At 36.1% G+C, this 23,421-nt stretch overlaps 1 protein-coding gene across 1 annotated transcript in view; it reads left to right on the forward strand.

Moving 5' to 3' along the window:
• zcchc7 (zinc finger, CCHC domain containing 7) overlaps positions 1-23,421 on the forward strand; it is a 257,531-nt gene that overhangs the window by 142,129 nt on the left and 91,981 nt on the right. The window contains exons 3-4 of the mRNA XM_063069052.1: positions 12,106-12,149; positions 15,389-15,499. Of these exons, the coding sequence (XP_062925122.1) occupies positions 12,106-12,149; positions 15,389-15,499 (155 nt within the window). The remainder of the gene's footprint in view (positions 1-12,105; positions 12,150-15,388; positions 15,500-23,421) is intronic.

A 23,421-nucleotide genomic window follows, 5' to 3' on the forward strand; every position in this document is an offset into this window, starting at 1 on the left:
TTTAAAGAATCCATGTGTAGTGCTAATTGCACATGGTATACTGTAACAGTAATTCATCCGATAGAGTCCATGAGCTGAAATGTTTGTTAATCTTATTTTGCCTTAATTTGAAAGGAATAAATTCTAATTATTTCTGACATGTGTACATCCACACAAAATGATGCTGTGTGTAAAAAAAAAAGAAACTATCCAGTATACAACAAATTCAAAGATAATGATCCATTCATTGTGACTGGAATAAATAACAAAATAATGTGATCATTATTGATGATCCTTCTTCAAGATAATGGATGAAGAAGTAAAGGAACGTTTAGAATTATGATAAACAATTATAATGTAACTATTGATTTTGTGTTTTGAGGATAACTTTATTTCCCCCAGGTAACTTTTATTTAGATCTGCAGAAACTCCCTGGTGCTCTTTCACAAATATGAGAACTTCACACCCAGATGATTTCAGGCACATATTTTGTGGTAAGGTACAAACGTTTGTAAATATCCAGCCAATGTTCACACAGCAAATTAGATAAATGTATTCCATCCATTTATTAAATTGAACATGAGTGCTTGCCAAGAAATAATTATGTGTAAGAAGTTCCACAGATTTGTTTGAACCATCTCAAAAGTTAGGTGGGACCTCAATGTAACTTCATATCTAAAATGCAGCACCCTCAAGTCTCTCCTTGAGGCATGGACCCACAACCTCTGACACACATATGTAGGTGGTACAACAGAGCCAGTCTGACATTTACTTTTGGAGTATCCTAGGGAAAAATCAAATTGATCAGATATGAAGTTAATATCTTGAAACTTAAATTGGGTTGTTGAGCTGCTATCAGCACTTCATTTCATTTCATTTCACATCATCTCATCCCTCATCCATTCCTACTCCTCTCTTCAAAAAAAAAATCCAAATGCCTCATTAAAAATAGATCTGAGTTTATTGTTTTTTGGAACTTGTTTCTTAGTTTTAAGAATTACTGCCTAGTTGACTGATTGAAACAGGTATGCATTGTATTCTTGAAGGAACTGGGTAAAACAATATTGTTCTATGCCACTGCATTTTGCTTCACATCTTTTGTTATGTATTAGTTTCCTAATCCTTGTGTTCAAATGTATCAGACACCACCTTTCTTGGGTGCAGTTAGCCCACTCTTCCGCTTTCTTTGTCAAAAGTTGCCTTAATAGGAGAAGTCAACAGGGAGGACAGAAATGCATTGAAAGTTCCATTTAGTCAGGGTCAGAGAGGTGGTGTTCGGAGTGACAGGCCCACAGGCAGGCCGTTCTTTGAAGCATGCCGACGCAGATGGTCCCCAAGCGTTTAGCTAGCTGAAGAGAAAGAAATCCAGAGAAAGCTATTGTACAGCAGCATTGTTACAGTTGAGGAGGGTTGCCAGGGGTAACTGTAGTGTATCAGTATTGTGTGATCACTAGTGTGTACCATCCCAAAAGCCTGGCTTGTGAAGTAGATTGCATTGTTTTCACTTTTTCTGTGTAAAACACAAAGCAAAACTGCTTTGTGTGTGTGTGTGCGCGCGCACGCGCGCACACACACGCACACTTTATCTACATAATATATAAATGGTCTTCTGGAATCATTTAAATCACATTTTTAAGAATGTACATGCTCAAGCACTTGATTAAGATTTGAATAAAAGTAAAGCAATACTGTGCCACGCAAAATCTGCCCTTTGCTTAACCTCATGATAAAATGCAAACAGAATACAGCAAAAACACAATGAAGGTTTTGACATTGTAAGATTTTATTGAAACATGCATGCATATTGCAATGGAACTGGGTAATTGTGCACTTTGAAACCCTTGCTTAATGAAGGAGGTGAAACAGTGCTCTATAATTATAATTTACTTTAGTGAAGTGATTATTTTCTTGCAAGTTTGCTCCGCTCTTGAAGTTGTCAGTTTCTTGGTGTAATTCTGTTCCATTAGAGCACCTTAAGTGGCATAGACAATGACTATCGCCTTCTCTTTGATTGTCTGATGCAGAGACAAATAACGTCACAGTTGAGTCCGATTCTGTCCTTTCTCTTTGTAAATGTATTCATATGTCCAGCTACAGACATTGAATTGAGATTAAGAGCAGGTAATCAGTCTTTTTTTCTCCATTAACTTAGGGTCGTTGCAAACACTTGCAGCATGCCTGTTATTATCCTATTAGAAATCAGTCTACACTTTGACCAACTCATTGCATACACTCCCTATTGATGGAACTGTCATGAATTTAGTGCATCTTACATAAATATTTTGAATTGAGTATTAAACAGGGGTTCTATAGGGTTCAGATGGCCAGTGTTTTACTTTGAGTTGGTTCCTATCATCCCTCTTTAAAACCCTTCTGTGGATTTTAATTCAGGATTTGTCTTCTACTTGCTGTTATAATTCCAGCATATACATGAAATAGGCTTCATTTCTCTAATACTTTGTAAATCTGTTTCTAGCTTCATAAAAATTTCAGTACTGAAATTGGTTGTTTGACCCTTGCACCCATCCAAATGTAGCACTAATCCCATTCCTTGCATGTTCCCTGATTTTCTTTACATTCTTTCTTTTTAATTACTTACACAGTTACATTTCAAAAGCTACAATACTCCCTGTTTTAATTATTAGGTAAGTAGTCTATATTTTAGTAACCCAGGTGAGATTAAAAATGATTGCATCGTTATACTGGTCTGTGTTTTCTTTCTGATATTCACCCAATCTAAAAACTATTTATCTTCTCAAAACATTTAAAATACTGAAAACCCTTGATGATTAAAAGCTATATTGTTCTTGCAGGAAAAAAATGATAACTCTCCGTTGTAAAATGCAGCCCCACTGGTTGGATCAATTATGTATCTATGGAAGGAAAATACAGACATCCAATTTACAATAATTAGGAGTTGGTTATTTCGGATTAGAAATTCTCTTCATTTTCTTGGGATTTTGAAACAAATCTAGTCTAGTACTTTGTACTTGACTGAAGTGATTCCATTTAGTAAGTTGAAGTTGCATATTTACATTCCATTGAGCTTATGTGGATTAATCTTAGAACTCAGCGTATATCTTGAGCAAAGTTCATTCTTAACAGTAATTCAGAAATTGTCTGTTTAAACTGTTAAGATGTAATTGCAACTTCATCCCAAGGAGGAGTTGTTGATCCACTAAGATGGTCTAGGCCTAGGGCTATATTAATAGGGCACATAGGAACATATAATGGGAGTACATAAAATGACAGAATGTGTTACATATTTAGAAATGGAAACAATTACATTTGTCCAGGTGTAAGTCTTGTAACTCCATTTTACTTTGAGTACGCTTGGTTTTGATCCTCTGTACAATGCGATGTTTAATCTTTCTACTTGTCCCTCTGTCTCCCTTTGATCAGTCTCTGTGTCTCTCTATCAGTCTGTCTGTATCTATCTATCTATCTGTCTATCTATCTATATGCTATCTATTTATAGACCTATATACCTATATTCTACCTCTACGTTTTTATGACAATGTAGATTGTAGCCAATCAGTTTTCCTGCTACTTTTACCTGAAGTGAGACTTCACATTAAAACTAAGAGTGACTTTGCAATTTAAGCGTTCGTGTATCTATGTACGTAGGCAGACTGACCATTCCACATACGAATTGTTCTGTTGATGTTCATTGAAGAAGATGCTCTGTTTTTCAAATGTAATATTAATTTTTAAGAGCAAGCCCACCCGGTCACTTCACTGTTTCGAAGTCACTATACGTTTTGGACATGATTGTACAATTCTGATGCCAAGGATATGTGATGTTTTGAAAAAGTGACAGGGAAAGTGGGAACTATATACTAATAGTTCTTTTCAATCTATTACCAAATGATAGAGGAAAAAAGTTGTTTGGAAATAAGATTTAATTTAGTTAAAATTAAAGGCTTAATTACTAAAAACCATGAATTAAAAAAAATTAACTAAGTCAGTTTATTTCTAAGGCATGTCACAACAGACAATTTACAAAGGCCTTAGTCATGTAATTAGAGCACATTAGAAAACTAAATTAATTCACTACACTTGTAGTTCCTTTGCTTAACTAACTTTTTCTGAGAAAACATAATATTACTTTTGTAAATAATTTAAAGAAAAGACTTGATTTTTACTGCATTTAGAAATCCTCAAATCTAGATGCTGGTCAAAGTGTTACATTTCAGACTAATTTATGTGGATCCAAAGTGAACATTGTCCCTGTTTACACAGTGCACTACATTGTCTTTTACACAGAGTCAGTGAATTGAATCAAATCCAAGCTGTGTGACCCTGACTCAGGAAATTACCCATGTGCATGTGTCATTGAGAAGTGCTAGGGGATTATTGCATTGTACCAAGAGGGTGGTATCGTCTTCATCTTTTTTTTAACGGAACCTCCTGTAAAGGAGCTTGTTATGTGATTGTCAGGTATGGTTGTGAGTGGACAAACCCATTCTCCTTAACAGAATTGTAGAAAAATGGATCATCAAAAGTAGTGTGTAGTTTACAATGAGGTAGGTACTAGGAGAGAAGTGATCTGATATTTTAAAATTGAGTGATATTTGGATTTTATTCCAATGAAACTGTGAATTTTCTCTTGCTTTTATAACATTTTGTGAAATGGGGCCACTAAGAGTTGAGCAATACTGCAAGATATTTCAGCATAGGTTAATAAAAATCCATTATCTAATAATCTCTAATAATCTGTGTTAAATTGTATGAAGTCTACTTCCAAACGCTGAAAATGTAATATGAGCACCTAGTATTTTACTGTAAAGAATGGGCCACAGTCCAGGAATGGATTTTGGCAATCTTGTATTAGCAAGACCTGTGGCAACTTCTTTATTGTGTTAGACTGAAGTCATTGCAAACGAAAGAAGTTGAGGGAGAGAAAAAGGGAAAATCCAGCATATAGTGAGCTGTATTCTACTCTTTAACCACTTTTTCGTGAATCGTGAATCTTGAATATGAGCAGAATTAAAATGTATGAGGCTGTAAGGAAATGTAATGACCATTACTGGTTAAACAATGCAGCAAATTGTTCTTTAGCATGGTACCGGTGAGTTTTGAATATAGTATTTACCATTTGATCAATTGCTTGTTTCAACCAAAACCTGAGTAATGAAGGCTATGATTATGGTTAGGTGCGAGGGAATTTCTTATATAGTTATTTCAGTACAAAATTTGGGCATGATCTGAGAACAGGAAGATGGCATATGGCACAAGATACAAATCATGAAAGAAGAGTATATGAAACATGGAAACTCATCTCTTTGTAAAATTAACAGTTGTAAAAAAGGTAATAATCCAGTAATAGAAGAAATGTGTTATAAAACTAAATCCAGCTGGGTAATATTCTTTCATCAACTGCATGATTCATTATTATTCCATATATAAGTGTACAGTAATGGTTAATAGAAACTTTTGTTAGGCATATATGTTATAAGCACACAAAGCTGTTTGATTTTAAAACTCAGTTGAAATATTCACTCCAAGCAGTACTATGTGCTATTAAAATCTTGAACTAAGATGATTGACAACAAGTGGTGGGGAGAACTTTGGTTTTGCTTACCATTTTTACTGACTATGATATGAAGCAGATATTTTGATATATAGATTTTTTTTACTTATTCTTAGCTACTGTTTTCTTTAATCACAGAAGAGTAATTATTAAGCGTAAAATTTCACAAGAGTATCTATTAATAATTTGGAGGGGGAGGAAGATTTTGTTGTTCATCACATATTGATATCTGGTCATGCCATGACAATAGGCAGTGATTCTTTAATTGTTATGTATGCAGTGGTTTTTGAAGTCTGATTCAATGTGCTTCATTAAGGATTAGTTCTGTAAAGAGTATTAGAACCATGAAACCTCACCTGCTGCAGTCATACTGGACACAAGATTTTCAAAACACTAATAGTTGGTACTTAGTTTCTGATAAGCATGTACTGTTATGTTAATTTTAGAAGCTTGTATGGCTGAGAAAGAGCTTCACTCCATGCTCATGTAGGCACATTTAGTTTTCTGAGAATATCTCTGTAGGGTTAAGAAGATGGGTGTAAGCAAGCTTTACAGAAACATGGAACAGGACAGATCAGATTTAACAGTTTTCAAAAACTATATTTTTAGAGCTCTTTACCCTATTATCATTATTTATTATGTAAAAAAATTGAAAATGCTGGAAATGTACCATTCAGTCTTGATTTTATGCATGCTGAACATTTCCACTCCATTTATTTACAGCATTCACATTTTTTTTCCTAATTCAAAGAACTCTGCACAAAATCCAGGCTGACGTTTCTGTGGAGTGAATAGGGAGTTGAAGGAGGATCACATGATACCATATTAGAGAAGACCAAAAGGTTGTCACCTATGTCATGACCACTATTAATGTCTCAGTCGATATCACAAAAGTATAAATTATCTAATCATCCTCTCATTTCTCGTTGCAGATGTTTGTGTGCTTTGCTGCCTCATTCCCTACATTATTCCCAATTATAAGTTTTGCCCTTAAATGCTTTAAAGCTAATTGAGGCCACATTTAAAAGTTGCTGGTGAACGCAGCAGGCCAGGCAGCATCTCTAGGAAGAGGTACAGTTGACGTTTCAGGCAGAGACCCTTCGTCAGGACTAACTGAAAAAAGAGCTAGTAAGAGATTTGCTCTCACGCCATCCTCCCGCCACCCCACTAGGAATAGGGTTCCCCTTCTCCTCACCTACCACCCCACAAAAAAAGGTCAAATCTCTTACTAGCTCTTCTTTCAGTTAGTCCTGATGAAGGGTCTCGGCCTGAAACGTCAACTGTACCTCTTCCTAGAGATGCTGCCTGGCCTGCTGCGTTCACCAGCAACATTTATGTGTGTTGCTTGAAATTCCAGCATCTGCAGATTTGCTCGTGTTTGAGGCCACATTTGGTCCCTTGTAAGTTAAACTCTTGATTTTTATTAATTGGTCAGAACTCTTAAAGTGGTCTGGTGACTGTTTTTTTACACCTTTACCATGAAGGCCAATTAAAACACAGATAATGCAGTCCAGTAAGGGAGCTATACCCTGAAAACTTTTAAAGAAGCACATAATGAAAAATGTCATAATGATTTTGTTATCCTTGATGTATATGTATTCAGTGGTGGAGGTGAGCGGGGGGTGGTTTGGTGAGCAGTTCCGTTACAGAAATAAACTCAGATGTTGTGGCATGCTGATGCATGTTATCTAAAGTTTGATCAATATATTTAAATTATTTTGTCATTATGGATGATAGATTGCAAACCATAGTTTCAAATAGTGAAATTGTGATCTGAATGCAGTACTGTAAATACAATAACATTAGATCATCCTAGGGTTAAAAGGTTCTTGAATTTGAAGAAATTGCCAAATCTACTACTATTTAGGAGCTTTTGGTTGGATATTTTTTTGAATATGATTTAGAATGGTTTAAGTTTATCCTGCTGTGCAGAAAATCAAATCATTTTCCAATTCTTAGCAAATGCCATTCAGAAAATTGGATCAAGCGCCACCATAGTCTTCCTAAATTGTTTAAGCTGACATCAAAAGAAGTATTAGGTGGATAACCATGATATATATCAGTTCCATTTGGCTTAATAAAGAGCAAAGCATAATGCACAGTAACTGTAAAACAAACTGTGACCAACTAGATTTATACCTTAAAATCAAACTTGGGTAGTCATCAGAATTGACTGTTTCTGAAGCACATGAAGATACATTATCATTTTGAGGCTTTGGAGCACAGAGTTTAATCTATTAGTGCAATATTTTTTGACTATATTAAAATAGAATTAAGATCATAACTTTCTACTGACATAACACTTAATGTATTACTTAAAATTGTAGAGGAGCTTTGTAGAATTCATAATAAGAACGCTGTCATTTTCTAGTCAATTTTCTGTAATTTTCTAGATACTACTCGTAAAAATGTCCTGAAAGTAGTTTGGAAGCAAATAATATGATATTTAGTGTTTTTTTTGGCAGTTTATTTCAAAAAATATGTACATAAATGTAAATTAAACAGTCATAGAAAAATATTGAAATGAAGCTAAAATTGCATTATTTCCGATTTTGATGCCATTTTTAATACTGCTGATGTTTAGATATTTGACACTTTCAAGGTAACTTGCACAACAGCCATTACTGCTGCAAATCATTAAATATTTACCATGCAAATAAGTATATCAAGAAAAATGTAAAATGATACTGTGTACACAATGCATGTGTGTTGCAGTATTGGTTTTTTGATGCATTCAATGTCACTTAACATTGGTTTAGCATTTGAAGAATTAAGGTGAATATAATGGCCTTGAAAGATTTTTTACAATCTCTAGTAAATATGAACAACTGCAAAAGGTCAGAGTGTAAATTAAACTTCATAAATTTCTTTAATGATCAATAACAATCCAAATTATGTAAAGATTAAAACATAGTATCTTGTTCTTTACTCCAGAGATTTTGTGATTGACAGTAGGTATTGTACAGTGCTTAAACATTCGGACACAGGCCGCATATATTGAGTACAGTAAAGCATTTTGCTGCATGCATCACTACAGAGGCAGAAAATTGCAGGAGCTATATATTAACTGTGCATTAAACATAATAATGGTACTGATTGAAACCTACTAAAAATATGAATGGTGGGCAAAAGTGTACAGGACCTTTGAAATAATTTATCAGCAAAATATAGTTGCACTGCATATCCATTTAAAATGAAATATTTTTACATTTGGAGATAAAAACACTTTTGCCAGTATAGGCCACCCCTGAGTAATGGACAGGTTCTGTTTTTACGGATGTCCATAAGTCAGTTTTGTAGGAAGATACATAAAAATCACTCAGAATGGTAATCATGCCTCAAAAGTATTGTAATGAATGGCATTAAATTGACATAAGAATAATAAGAACAATTACAATAAGTGGAGAGAATGGGGAAACTAGTACTGTGCTCTTGGAAGCTAAGTAGATAGATATGATGGACTTTGAATTTAATAATATTGTGGGAGCTGATTTGTATGTAAGAGTTGCCATAAATCAGCTGTTCATAACCCAGAGATGGTCTGTAGTTGCTCTAATGTAGATTTTTCTTTCTTTTTCATCTCAGCGTGTTCACCTTATTACATTCAATGATGTACGGTTCTGCACATTGAGTACTAGAAAGTACAACTTTAGTTTTGGTCTTCTGCACTTTTTTGAACTGATACCATTCACAGTCTTACAAATTATCCTTGCATACTGAAGATCTTCATGATCATATTAGGTAAAACACTGCAAAATTATTAATTAAATAATCAACTATAAAGATAGCAAGTACAGTATTTGATAAACAGACTGCATGATGCCTTCATAACAAAAGGGATGATATAATGTTAGAGTTGCAAATTCGTGCATGTGTTACAAGAATCCTGAGAAGCAGCACTGCAACTGGAGTTAGGCATTGTTGCTCTGCATATTTACCCAACGGACCAGAGAAATAGTTGAATGCTAATCCTCTTTGTCTTTTTATTTATGTTTGATTCTAATAATACAAGTATAGGCGCTAGTAAATGCATTATATGTAAAGGGTATGTAATATGTAAATTTTATATTGAAATCCTCCATTATAAAATAAACCCTATGCAGCCCAATGTTCCATCATGTCCTTAACAAAAATAAAGTGAGTTCAAGAAAAGGAGCAAGGTCATTCCAGTAAAGAGCATTAGGAGCATCTAACAGGGCCTGAACCTAGAAAAGGTGGGGCCAAAACAAATAAAGGCCATTTCTAAACAGAAACTGCGAAATGAAATGAATACGAGAGGAAGAAATCATTGGTGAGGATATTAGTTTATATGGTAATGCAAAATATGGGTCACAAAATATATCTGGATAATAATAATTTGCTGCTAACATTTAAATAGGTTTGCCACATTTTGGAAATCTGAGCTGTTTCTTAGTAAATGTTATCTGATAGTATTAAAACCTGCATCGGTTTACTGTCTTGAATCATATAGAATTTAAGTTAAAATTTAAAATATATTACTTTTAAAATTTACAGGCAAATATTGTATTAATTATATCTAGCTGTTACACGGATATGCTCCCTGTGTTACTTTAGAAGAAGGCAAATGCTAAAGCGTTGTTCAATTTCTATGATGTCTTGCGAGGCTAGGCTGAATATTTTGCGTCCTGAGCCACCTCAATCCACGTATCACTTACTTTTGTTTAAATACTGCTTCCCCCCCCTCTTTTGTCACTCAGTGGTGAGAATTGGTGGAAGTATACATTTACTATTATGTTTTTAATAATTCTCTTTTGGTGAAAATACTTGAGATTCAATACGTAGAGATTTGTGGTACTTTGTTAATCAACCTGTTTTAAGGGAAACTGGATTAATATCAGGACTCAGTCATAATCATTTTTTCATCCTTTTGTAGCAATTTAGGCTGGGAAAAGAAAGTTATACTGTTTTGCAAGAAAATACTGATATAGCTAGATGGATATGTTAGAGCTTTTTATTAGTAAATTTGTTTTTAATGTAGTTTTTAATTCAAGACTGATTTTGTGTGTAAAAGTTTATTGGAACACATTTGATGGTTGCTATTTACTTACATGGCATGAATAAAATAGCTGCAAATGGTCATTCTTCTGTTGAGGTGAGTACACCCATTAGAGAGCTATATCTAAATGAAAATTAAAGTTATTTAATATGCAATTTTATAGTTCCAGGGTGTAATAAGTGTACAAATTTGCAATGCCAGTGTCAATGCATGTTTCCATTCTTTTTCTACCTCACCATTTTTTGCAAACCCTAGCATATTATTAAAACATGATTATGTGATGGAAATTTTAGTAATTGCTGCATTTGCTGTATTGATGATAAATTTGCAATAACATTGCCAAATCGGTTAAAAAGACGATATAAATTACTCTCTTAATAATTTAACTTCACCAACTTCTAATGTTTGCCAGATGTCTCAGCAATTTAGGACCTTCCAGATATTTGAAATGGATGTATGGGTGCTGTTTATCACCCCATTCATCCTTGCAGCTTTATCAGCTGAAAATCGTAGAAATTCTGACTGCAGAAATCATTTGCTTTTGCTTTAGTTAACTCATACAACTCAGTATTTTCTACTGCACCTTTTAATGTTTTTCTAATTAATTATTATTGATGTTTGTGTTCCCAAGATATGTGTTTACTTAACTTTGTGAATTGTTTCTGATTACTGAAATTCTGTCTTCTGTATTTCATTTGAAATCTGCTGATTTGCAGGATAACTAGAAATTAACATTTTTATTAGAGAGTATGGTACAATAGTAATTCAGTTAATGTGATTAAGTTTATCCAATTAGTTAGACTTTACAATGCTGTGAGAGTTCAAACTTACAAGATATCTTTTAATATTACATGCCAGACATCCCACCTCTCCCGGAACTTCTGGGAGTTTCCTGCATATAAATAATGGCTCCCTGATACCCGCAAATTATATACAATATCACGGAAATCAATTTTTTTGAGAACGAGCGAGAGTGAAAGCAAGAGAGAGCGTGAGAGCGACCACGAGAGAGAGAGAGAGAGAGACCGCGTTTCAAAAAAATATAAAACGTACGTCACCCCAGACTACACTAAAGTGTACCCCTGCCTAATAGGGGTCACAATAATGACAGTGTTGCTCGCTGTACTGTTTCCAACAGTGACTTTTCTATTGCCCATGGTGGGTTAAGACTGTAAAAGACATGTTGAGGTGAGTTTAACAGGTGTCATTCATTCATTAGCATAGCTAACGTTATTTAAACTAGCTGGCTAGCTGCTAAGGAGCTACTCTATTGCAGACATCCCACCTCTCCCGGAAGTCTCCCGCAAATTGATGGTGCTACCTCCCTGAAATGAGTTCTTGCAGGGTGGGATGTCTGACATGCATAAAAATACTCCAGTCTTCTGTTTTAAATTAGTACCATAGTTTACTCTGTAGTCTTAGCTTCTGAAAAACATTGCAGATTCTGTGAATGTTGATGTATTGAGATAAGTATCAATGTTCATTTTTAAACTATGCTGAACACTGGACGGGACAAATCCTGCTAATTTTCAATCAAATTACAAACTTCTTATTAAAACTTGTTTTTGTTTTTCAGATAACCTTGATTCTCAATGGTTCCTCTGTGAAAAGGATCTACAGGTAGGATTTTCTAAAACAAGGGCATTATGGAATACAATGGCCTTTATCTCTTTAATGAAAAATCCTCTGAACTTTGTTAAACTTCTTAACTGAGGTAAAACTCATATAAATTTACCAAGTAAAGTTTTAACCTAGTATTCTTGAGTGCAAGGATGGGTTTTGTTGGATTTGACTTGTATTAAGTGCAAAGCAGTGATCTGAACTACCATTTTGAACTAACATTCTCACTAACTAGATACAAAAGAATTCTTAAACATGGTTAAAGCCTACAATAGTGAATTTGCATAGTGCTGAAGGCTAATCCATTCAAGTTACTATTACATTTTAAATCTGTTTGCCCTTGAGTTTTTAGTAGGATAATTTATTTTAAAGATTCAACACAAGCAACACACACAAAATGCTGGAAGAACTCAGCAGGTCAGGCAGCATCTATGGAGAGGAATAAATAGTTGCGCCGAGCTGAGACCCTTTATTAGGACTCATAAAGCATGTTTAATATAATATTAATGAGTTAGATTGAAATGTAGTGCGTGCCATAGGGAGATCTACAGTTGTTATGGAAATTGGCCAGCTGGTTAATGGTGAAAAAGATAGTTGTATATTATAGAAAGGTATAGATGGTGTATATATAGCGGTTGGTGGGGTAAAAATACGTTCCAGCGCTCCCTCCCTCCGCTAGCCTGCAGGTCACCCTCGGGCAAGGTGTAACAGCTGCTTAGCCCTCCCCCACTGATCAGGATGACATGAAGCCATGGGATCAGGTGCTGGGTGGTTGTATAAGCAGCTGATGCATATCACAAATCCTGGTTATGTGACCACTGACACCAGGCAGACAATCTCTGAAGAGTTTTGATAATAGCTGGTGTCACCTGTCTTGTAAAGACACTGCCCAAAAGAACGCAATGCCAAACCATTTCTGTAGAAAAATTTGCCAAGAACAATCATGGGTAAGACTGTAATCGCCCACATCATACAACATGGCCCATAATGATGATGATAGACGGTCTGGTCAATTGAACAGAAAAATGGCAAGTGGAACGTAAACAAGATAAGTGTGAAGTAATGCATTTAGGAAGATGCAAAAAGGCAAGGGAATCCAGAGTAAATGTTAGGATATTCAATGGTGTGGAGAGACAGAAGGACCTTGAACTGTGTATAACTACAGACCCTTGAAGGTGTCAGGATGTCAATGTGTTGGTTAAAAAGCAAAACACAATGTACTTCAAATTATTTTGATATGAATGTCTACACACTAGCTGCAGCCTTAACTGCTTGTTACATCTATATGTTTGCTTTCAGTGATTGATGTACAAGGGCACCAAATCTCTTTGTACATTATAATATATAGTCTTTCAATTTTTAGTACCAAAATGACTTACCTAATATTCATCCATATTACACATCATCTGCTGTTTTTTCTGCCCACTTGCTCAGTCTTGAAGCTATTTTGCATCTTCCTCACAATTCGTAATGTCACCCACTACATTATTGAAATATTATATTTTGTTACCTCAGCAATATTGTTATTGTATGCAATATATATTGACGCTCAAGCAATGATACCTAACATACCTGACTAGTTAGGTATCACCCAAAATAACTATTTCTTTCTATCCCCGTTTCCTGTTCATTAAACATTTTTCAATACATTCTGATACATTTGCTCCCTTAGCATACACATTAATTTTGTGACTAACCTTTCACATTGGCCTTTATCAAATGATTTCTGAAAATCCATATCCATCTATTGATTGTCCCTTATTTAGTTTTACAATTGTATTCTTAAAAAAAACTCCAGTAGGTTCATCAAACAAGATTTCTGTTTCAGAAATTCATGTTGACCTGTCTAATCCTGTTGATGTGTCCTGTAACCTAGTTTATAATAACCTACTGTGGTATCTCAGTTTCTAGCTGTTTTATTTTCTAGTTTTCCTTTCTATTTCTCTTTTACTATTTCATTGATAGATTGAACTAAGTACAATCACAACTATTTGGCAAGCAACTCTTTCATAGAAATAGCTGGACAAGTGGATAAAAGGACAGGAAAATGCCTACAGTAATAGTGCATGAAAGGGCTGAAGAGATGAGTACAGTATTAGTAAGCCTTTTACTGACAGGTGCTGAAAAAAATCCACATTCTGATCATTTTTATTCTTAAGCAATAATTTGTATTCCCTTCTAAGCATAAATTGTTATTTTTGCAATATTTTAGTAGGTACTTAATGTGCATTAACACCCTATTCCAAGCTATACTGAAGGCATTTGTCTTTTTAAGTTATTCAACAGCAAGTTACAGAAACAAACTGCACAAATAATATTTCCATAACTGCTTGATGTGCAGGTCTGAAGTGTGAATCATTAATAATATGAGCGCAGGTCAGTTTGTTTGGTCGGTATTGAATTATTTATATATTTTGAATTGTATATGTAGAATTATATCTGAAGCTTTAGCTCCCCCAGTGGTCTAGTGGATTAAAGTACTGCTAAGGAAAATATGCCACGAAGGTGGCAAGTTAAATCCTTGATTATTGATTAATTACAGATTGTGGGCAGGAAGACATTTAAATCTCCACAATTAGTCTCAGTACATTAGATTAGAAACCCTATTTCATATTCCTGATTATCGTATAAAGGATTTTTGTGCCTTTTGGGGAAGAGGTGCTATTCTGGTATGTTAATGAGTTAAGGAAATAGTAGTAATAAATTGACACACAGCAAGTCAGCCCAGATCTATGGAATGAATATTGTATATCATATGGGGCCCTAAAAAAGTGCAGCTGCAAGAAGTGTACACTCGGACAGATCACACGGCTAGCAGGTGGTTTTATTGAGAATCCGCAGTAGACGTCAGACCTCTCACTTCTTAAATTAAGGAGCTGATGGGGCATTTACACTTCATATCTAACTTACATAAAGCAGTGCCATCCTAAGGGGTATCAGCCTTAATTTAAAAAGTAAATGAAAATTTTAAAACTTCTTTACATATTTATATTTTAGTTAATGATTAGTTTAATACATTTCAAAACAATGTTAATTATTGAAATAAATAGTTGTCCAAAACTTTTAAAATGCAAAATAGGTCTTTGTCAGGCCAGTACTGGCAGTGTAGTGTAGCTTCAGGAAACGTTTTATTTTTGACCTGCAGCCTCATCTGCTCACACCCTTTAACTTGGAACTGTGCTGTTGTGCAAAGAAATTAAATGATAACACAAAGCAATTTTTCCTTTATTTCTTTTCAGAAGCCATCTGTGGATTATCGCAATCGTTATTATGCACAAAGTTTCAAGAATGTGGACTGCAGAAACTGTGGCAAGAAAGGACACCTATCCAAAAACTGCCCAGCTCCTAAGGTAGTTTGTTAACATTTAAGCAACACACATCAAAGTTGCTGGTGAACGCAGCAGGCCAGGCAGCACCTCTAGGAAGAGGTACAGTCGACGTTTCAGGCCGAGACCCTTTGACTTCTCTAACTTCCGCTAATGCCCCACCTCCCCGTCATACCCCATCCGTTATTTATTTTTATACACACATTCTTTCTCTCTCTCTCCTTTTTCTCCCTCTGTCCCTCTGACTATACCCCTTGCCCATCCTCTGGGTTCTCCCCCCCCACCTTGTCTTTCTCCCCGGACCTCCTGTCCCATGATCCTCTCGTATCCCCTTTTGCCTATCACCTGTCCAGCTCTTGGCTCCATCCCTCCCCCTCCTGTCTTCTCCTATCATTTTGGATCTCCCCCTCCCCCTCCCACTTTCAAATCTCTTACTCACTCTTCCTTCAGTTAGTCCTGATGAAGGGTCTTGGCCTGAAACGTCGACTGTACCTCTTCCTAGAGATGCTGCCTGGCCTGCTGCATTCACCAGCAACTTTGATGTGTGTTGTTAACATTTAATGCAGTTCTTTCTACTATTTCAAACATATGCTGTTAAATATACAATTTGATTCTTTTTGCTTGTTCATTCCAGTAAACCATTCATTTTATGCTTTGTCCGTGACTTTTACCAATTCCACCTTTGTGTGCTGAGAGATTCTGTTGGTTAAAGATGAAGGCCCAAACTGTAATGGGCCAATTTACTGTGTTGACTAAATTGCTTTTTAATAGAGGACATCCAGTTTAGTCCATGTGTGCTTTCTGGATCTTTGGCCAGTTATACGGAACATAAATAATCCCATTGCACTGTTTGAAGTTGAGTGGGATCCTCTTCTACTATACCGACCAATTTTTATCTCTCAAACAACATTAAAACAAATCAGTTCTCATTTATCCCATTAATATTTGTGGGAGCTATTGGTGTACAAAGAAGAGATAGGAAAGAAAAGCTCTTGGCAACATGCTACATCCAGTGGTGTTCAAAGAACAACCCTCCAACCTAAAACTCAGTGAGGAATACTGTGCAAGACACCTGTGCTTCAGTAAGGGCACCTTCACTGATAGCTGTGCACTGCTGCAACCTCACTACAGGCTAGGATTGCCTTACCTCTGACTATCGGTATGACGGTTGAGGTATTTGCAACATCTCACAGTTTGTCCGTCATCCGCAATTACATAACAGACCTTCTCTGTTCAGGGTTGACTGTATTTCATTCTTCGTTGCCAAAATCTAGCAGGCTGGGAGAGGATGTGAATTTGTGAGGAATAAATACTTGTTTTCCATTTGCGTCAGATGACAATAACTCAAACACATAATTTTGCAGTAGTTGTCAGCGATGGGTTGTACTGCAATGTAGGAGATCGGGGAGAGTGACATGATAGAGGTATATAAGATCAAGAGGGGCATAGATAGGATATGCAGTCTACGACCCTAGCTAAGTAGCCACAATGTACAGGCATTACCTTTAGCAAGCAGTGGTGTTGCCTCAGAACTTCAGGGACCCAGGCTGCTACTTGTGTGGAGACTGCATGTTCCCACTATTTAGGTTTTTTCAAGGTATTTGGTCCCCCCCCCCCATGTTCTAAACACATTTAGAAATGTTGATTGCCTGCTGCAAATTGTCAATAAATGAAGTTAATGGCAGAAAAATTAATCAAAGTGGAATTCATAGACATCTTGAGAGAATAAGTTGCAGGGTTCAGGGAAATAAAAGGTAGGGATTGGGACTACTGAAATTGCTCCTCTGTGAGGCAAATGGCCTCCTTTTAATATATCCTTTCAAATAAATCCTTTCTAAGCCGAACAATATGTGGGGTGCAGCCTAGCAGTTACAGCGACACCTTTACAGCTCAAGGTGTTGGAGTTCAGAGTTCAGTTCCAGTGCTGTCTACAACGCATTTGTTCATTCACCCCGTGACCACACCGGTTTCCCCTGGCTGCTCCACTTTGCTCTCAGTCCAAAGATGTACTGATTAATAGGTGAATAGGTCGTTGTAAATTGTCCTCCGATTAGGCTAGGGTTAAATGGGTTGCTAGGTAGCGCAGCTCAGTGGCTGGAAGGGCCAGTCCCGCATTGTATCTTAAAATGAAATAAAAATGTATGTGTGTTTTTAGAGGGGTCAGTTGATTGCTCTGTTTCCAATCAGAAATACATTTACTAGAACAATGTTGACTAGCACGTCTTTGCTTGAGTTGTGTATAGATGTGTATTTTTAGTTAAGTAAGATATTTTGTGAAAAGAAAGACATACTTGTAACTCTTAACTTGTATTTGCCCTTCCTATCTTTTAGGGTTTGTTCCAAAGTAATTTACAACCCATGAAGTGCTTTTCGAAATGTGGCCAGAGCAGTAATTTTTGAACCCAGTTTATGCACAGTAACATGATAATCTAATTTTAATTATACTAATTGGAGAAAAAAATATTGTGCAGAATGATTTCCTGGCTTCTCCTCAGAATTGTCCAGTAGAAGATTAAGATAAACTTCCTTGTACTGACTGAAGTTAGAATGTTGGAACTTGCTGTCTCAAGAAACTGATTTAAAGTAATAAAAACAAAGGTATACTTGACAGGATTAGATAGAACAAAACTGATACTGATGAGAAAAAACAGCATTGGCTTGTCACAGTTTCTTTTCTGTGCTATAATCTAATCAGTCAGGTAGAGGAATAGTTGACTTTATTGATGTAGCTTACTGTAACAGCTATGGAATATGTGATAAATTCTGTGGTAAATACTTAATTATATTTCAGAACTTATAAGAACGTGAACTAAGAAAGGAATACTATGCCACCCCTTCAAATCTTAGTCTCTTCTCCATCTCTGCATGTTATATTTCTGGATTCCTTCAAGAGCCAATTTGTTAGCCCAGGTCTTGAACTTATTTAAGACTGACTATCCATAGTGCTCTACGTTTGAGAATTTCAAAATATCTCAATTATCTGACTGATTTGCTCCTCATCTTAAAGGGCTATCCCTCATCCTAAGAATACACCCCCCCCCCAAACTCCTAATTGGAGATATCCAATCAGGGCAGTCGCTTTTCAGCATCAATCACATCAGCCTTTCAATATCCTGAACATCATTAATCTGACCTGCCTCTCCTTGTGGAACAACATTAATTCTCTTTCCTTTCCGGGCTCTTTGCTGCTTAGTTTATAAAGATAGCAATGTTATGAGTGCACTACTGTAAATTCTATCTGGTTGACCTTTTATAGGACCATAAGGACATAGCAGCAGAATTAGACCAATACTTTCCAAATTTTACTTTCTGTGTGTACATTTATGCTATTAGAAGGGAAAAGTGAAAGGACTTGCATGAGTCAATGTTAAGATTGCCATGGAGATTTTTTTCCAAGTTGACATGTGCAAAACAAATTGCTTTCAATGGCAGTAAAATTTATCTTCGGCTGAGCTACGCCATTTCATTGATTAAAAACAACTATGTTTATGGTAGATAGTTAGGTATCACATTGACCATTTATGCTGAAGTTTTAGATTAAGTTAAATGATTGAAAGCTTTAAAATTCAGGATTCAATGTTAACTATGGTATGTGATTCCTGCCTTAAGCTGGAGTCTTGGAATATGAATGGAATCCAAAATACAGTCAAACATTATTTTATATAGGTTACTGATTTAGGAAGGGAGTGTCCTTAAAACATCATATTGATCTATTATTAAATATTAAGGAAACAAGTGAAATGGGTTTAGTACAGTAAAGTAGCAGAGAGGTAAAAGAAATCACAATCATGTTGAATGGCAGAGTCAGCAACAGCAACCAACTAGCCATCCTTTTCCAATTTTTAGAAAAAAGTGTAAGAGCATTGATTTATGTACAAATAATAAATGACATATGTGAAGAGTTCCAAGGCCTGTGGTTAGTAACTGGAGGGATGCCTACAAGACGTAGGCAAACTTCAATTGATAATTAAGTAATTAAACTAGGAGAGTGAAATGACTCATTTAAGGTTAAATAGATGGACTAGTAGTGGTATGTAGTTTTAAATACGTGATATTGTGACTATTATTATAACATACCTGTAAACTAGAAACCAAATATGCACGTTACAAGGAAAGATGAGGAATATAGGAGACAATTTTGGCAATGAAGGCTTACACAGAAAATATGATCACTAGTGTGTAGAATCTGGGCCACGTTGATGGGAATGTAGAGAGCATAGGTTACAGGGGAAATGAATGTGGAATTGCATTGACCTGTGAGTTGAAATTAGCAGTGTCTGGGGAAGGAGGGAAATTCTAAAGAAGTACTTACCAGAGTTATGTGAGCAATAGATTCTTCGTGTGAAGAATTAAGAAATAGCAAAGGAATTATGTCTGTAGTGGCAGTTATGCACAGGGCATATCATGATAAGTATGTAATGGGCACATCTAGAAAAGCAGATTAGATAAGCATGCAATAAAAGGCAGTCTTTTTTAAGATTTGTATTAGCTATTATTTGTATTAGGATAAACAGAATCTCTTCTAAGAGGAAAATGTGTTTTCAGCATAGTTTTCTGGGACTCTTTGTACTAAAACAATAGAGCAGACTGTTTTATGAACATGTACAAGCTCAAATCTGTGACGTTGAAAAAATAAAATGACAAAAACAGAATTTTTAGATGCAAGTAAAACTGACATCTCTGGGACAAAACTTCTCAGAGTAAACTTGTCAAACATGTCAATGAGTAAAAGGACAAAAGTTCATAGATGGGGCATAAGATCATTCCTTTAAATTATTAGAATCTGTATTTAAAAAGTACGGACACTGTACACTTTGAAGAAGTAAAGCTAATTGGATTACCAATATGGGTTTATAAAGGCGGCGTTTAGTGAGCCAGGTAGCAAAAGTGGAATATGTGAATGGTGGTCTTCCACAACAAGGTCCCAGCAATACACTGTACTTTATAATAGGATAGAAAGCTTCAGGTCCAAGTTTGCTAGTGACACAAAGATGAATGACATTATAAGTGGGTAGAGTGAATGATAAACTTCCAATTTAAAAAAAACTATTATAACATGAATGGGAAAATTTAAGCAGATGGAGTTCATTATAGGCAGATATTTTTCTGGATAGTGAAAAGGTAGAAGTTCAAAGAGATTAAGGATTGGAGCTCAAAGATCATTAAAATATCAATGGTAGAATGAGGAAATAATTTGAAACCTTGTATAGAGGAATGCTGCCCATTGCAACGAAAAAGATTGCTGGAGGATCTCAGTAGGTCAGGCAGCATCCACAGAAATGAATAGATAGCTGATGTTTCGAGCCGAGACCCTTCCTTGCACATGGATGAGTAGGGACATGTATCAATTTTTATCATTACCAATTTTTATTGATGCACCGCAGAAAGCAGTCTATCTGGATGCATAGTGGTTTGTTATGGCAACTGCTCTGTGCGGTTGAAAGGTTACAGAATGATTCGGTCAACATTGTCAAGATATCCAGACAAACTGATGGGCTAAGTAGAAAGAATTTACATTCTTTGGTAACTGTTGGAGTAGAGGACAGGGTCTTCCAGAAGTGAAGTTAACAAATAGTTCTGTGTGCAAAGGAAAAACTATACTGCTTTTATCTACAGATGGCATTCAATAATACATCTCAGGTTAATGTTAAAACTCGAGAGGGGTTACAGATCAGTTATCTCATGGGACTAAATCGCCAACTGCTTTTCCTTTAGATGAGCCTTAAATTTTGTTGTCCAGAGTTGTTTTTGAGAATGCTATGACAAATTGAGGAGGTAAAGATATTCAATGATATGATAAATAAATGGAAATAACCGACCCCTTCTGGTTTTGCCTACAATATTATTCACCATGCCTACATAAACTCCTGAAATGACAGTTGTATCAGAAAAAAATTGACATTGTGACTTTATACAGATTCTGAGCAAATGTTAGTCATTATGGTTAGCTTTCATTTGTTCTTTCCTCTTAAACCTGTAAAATCCCAGTGGAGAATGAACAATAGTTTGCTGTTAAGCACTTGCCCTATCAACCCCCTCCCCCAATATTAGTCCTGAGGTAGCTTCTCAAATCACTTTATAAACTGTGCCCCAGCCAATGAAAAAGGATGGTCGGCAGGAGCTTCAAGTCCACTTGCTGGTAATTCAAAGCTTCCTATTTTAAATGGACTTGCAGGATTAATAAAGGCTAAATGTAGTTTTGCTTTCTGCCAACAACATTCTAAATGTATCAGACTGCACAATAATTGTTTGACAGGGAATGGGAGATGGTGTGAAAGAATTAAAGGGGCACCAATTAAGATGAGAGTGATAATGAAAGATCACATTAAAATTATATAGTATGCCTATGAATTTTGCATGTCTGTGTACCAGTCGGAATAATGAAGGAGTAGGTTGGCACAGTTCTCTACGGTTCAAATTTTTCTATTGATAAACCAATTCCTGTAATTGGTTAAGGCACATAGTAGCTCTGGTGTATGAGTGCTAAAAATCCAATCATAAGGTAATAATAGAATTATCTGAAAATAGTTCCAGCTGAAAGACTTCTAACACCATACAATATCCTAAAGCACCCTAAGGAGCAAGGTCTTACTCAGTGTTCTAGCTGTAAGCTCACTTTAATAGTTTGCAAGCAAAATTTAACGTTAATGACAATACTTGTATGTGTAATGAAATTTTTTGGGAATATTGAAGAGATTCAAGATTGTTTCATGTCATTTCCTTTGCACAAATAAATGACAAACAAAATAATTGTTACTCCGGATCCGATGCAGCACAAAAAGCAACACAAAAGGTAAATAAAACACACATAATAAATATAAATGCATACATATCTATACATAGATCAATTGTATGTGCATAAAGTAATGGTAGGCTGTACATAAAGTAATTAATGGGACATAATAAAGTAGTGGTGGAGTTAGTGGGTGGAGGTGTTGATCATACTTGTAGCTTGGGGAAAGTAACTGTTTTTTAAATCTGCTATGTATGTGTAGCCTCCTTCCTGATGGGAGCAGGGTATGTGGGATCCTTCATGATGTTATTAGTCGGCACCTTTCTGTATGTATGTCCTCAATGGCGGGTAGGCTGTGCCAGTGATACGCTGGGCAGTTTTGATTTCCTGTCCATTGCAGTGCTGTTTCCATACCAAGCAGTGATGCAGCTTGTTAGGATGCTCTCTACTGTACATCTGTAGAATGGTGTGAGTATGGATGTGCAAAATCCAGTTCTTTTCAACCTCCTCAGAAAGTAGAGATGTTAGTGATCTTTCTTGACTGTGTAGGATGTGTTCAGTGACCATGAGAGGTTGTGTGTGATATGCAGTCCCAGGAGTTTGAAACTGCTTACAGTTTCCACTATCGTGTTGTCAATGTAAAGAGAGGTGTGAGTGGTGCAAGTTTTCCTGAAGTCTATAACCATCTCCTTTGTCTTGTTGACATGAAGGAAAGGGTTATTTGCCTAGCACCAAGCCTCCAGCTCTTCCACCTCTTCTCTCTAGGCAGTCTCATCGCTGTTGGTGTTGAGGCCCACCACTGTCATGTCATCAGTCCTTGTTTTTCTAGGTGTGTCAGGGCCAGTCGCATGCCAAATGCTGTGGCAACTGACATAGAGTTGGTTCTGTCAGTGAGTGTATTGGTGAGTGTCCAATGTGGCAGGAATGGAGTTTCTGATGTGTGCCATTATCAGCAGGTCAAAGCATTTCGTGATGATTGGTGTCAGTGCCACGTGGGCATAATCATTTGGATCTGAAAGTGTAGAGTTCTTTGGTTCAGGGATGATGGTGGCTGATTTGAAGTAAGTGGGGGCAGAAGCCTGGAAGTGTTGAAGATGTCCATGCAGACGTCAGTGAGCTGTGGTGCACGTTTCCTGAGTACTTGGTCTGGAATGTTGTCTGGCCCACCTACCTTATGGGGGTTGACTTCCTCCAGGGTCCTTCTCACATTTCC

This window comes from Mobula hypostoma, chromosome 16 (assembly GCF_963921235.1).
Source record: "Mobula hypostoma chromosome 16, sMobHyp1.1, whole genome shotgun sequence".
Classification (NCBI taxonomy): Eukaryota; Metazoa; Chordata; class Chondrichthyes; order Myliobatiformes; family Myliobatidae; genus Mobula; species Mobula hypostoma.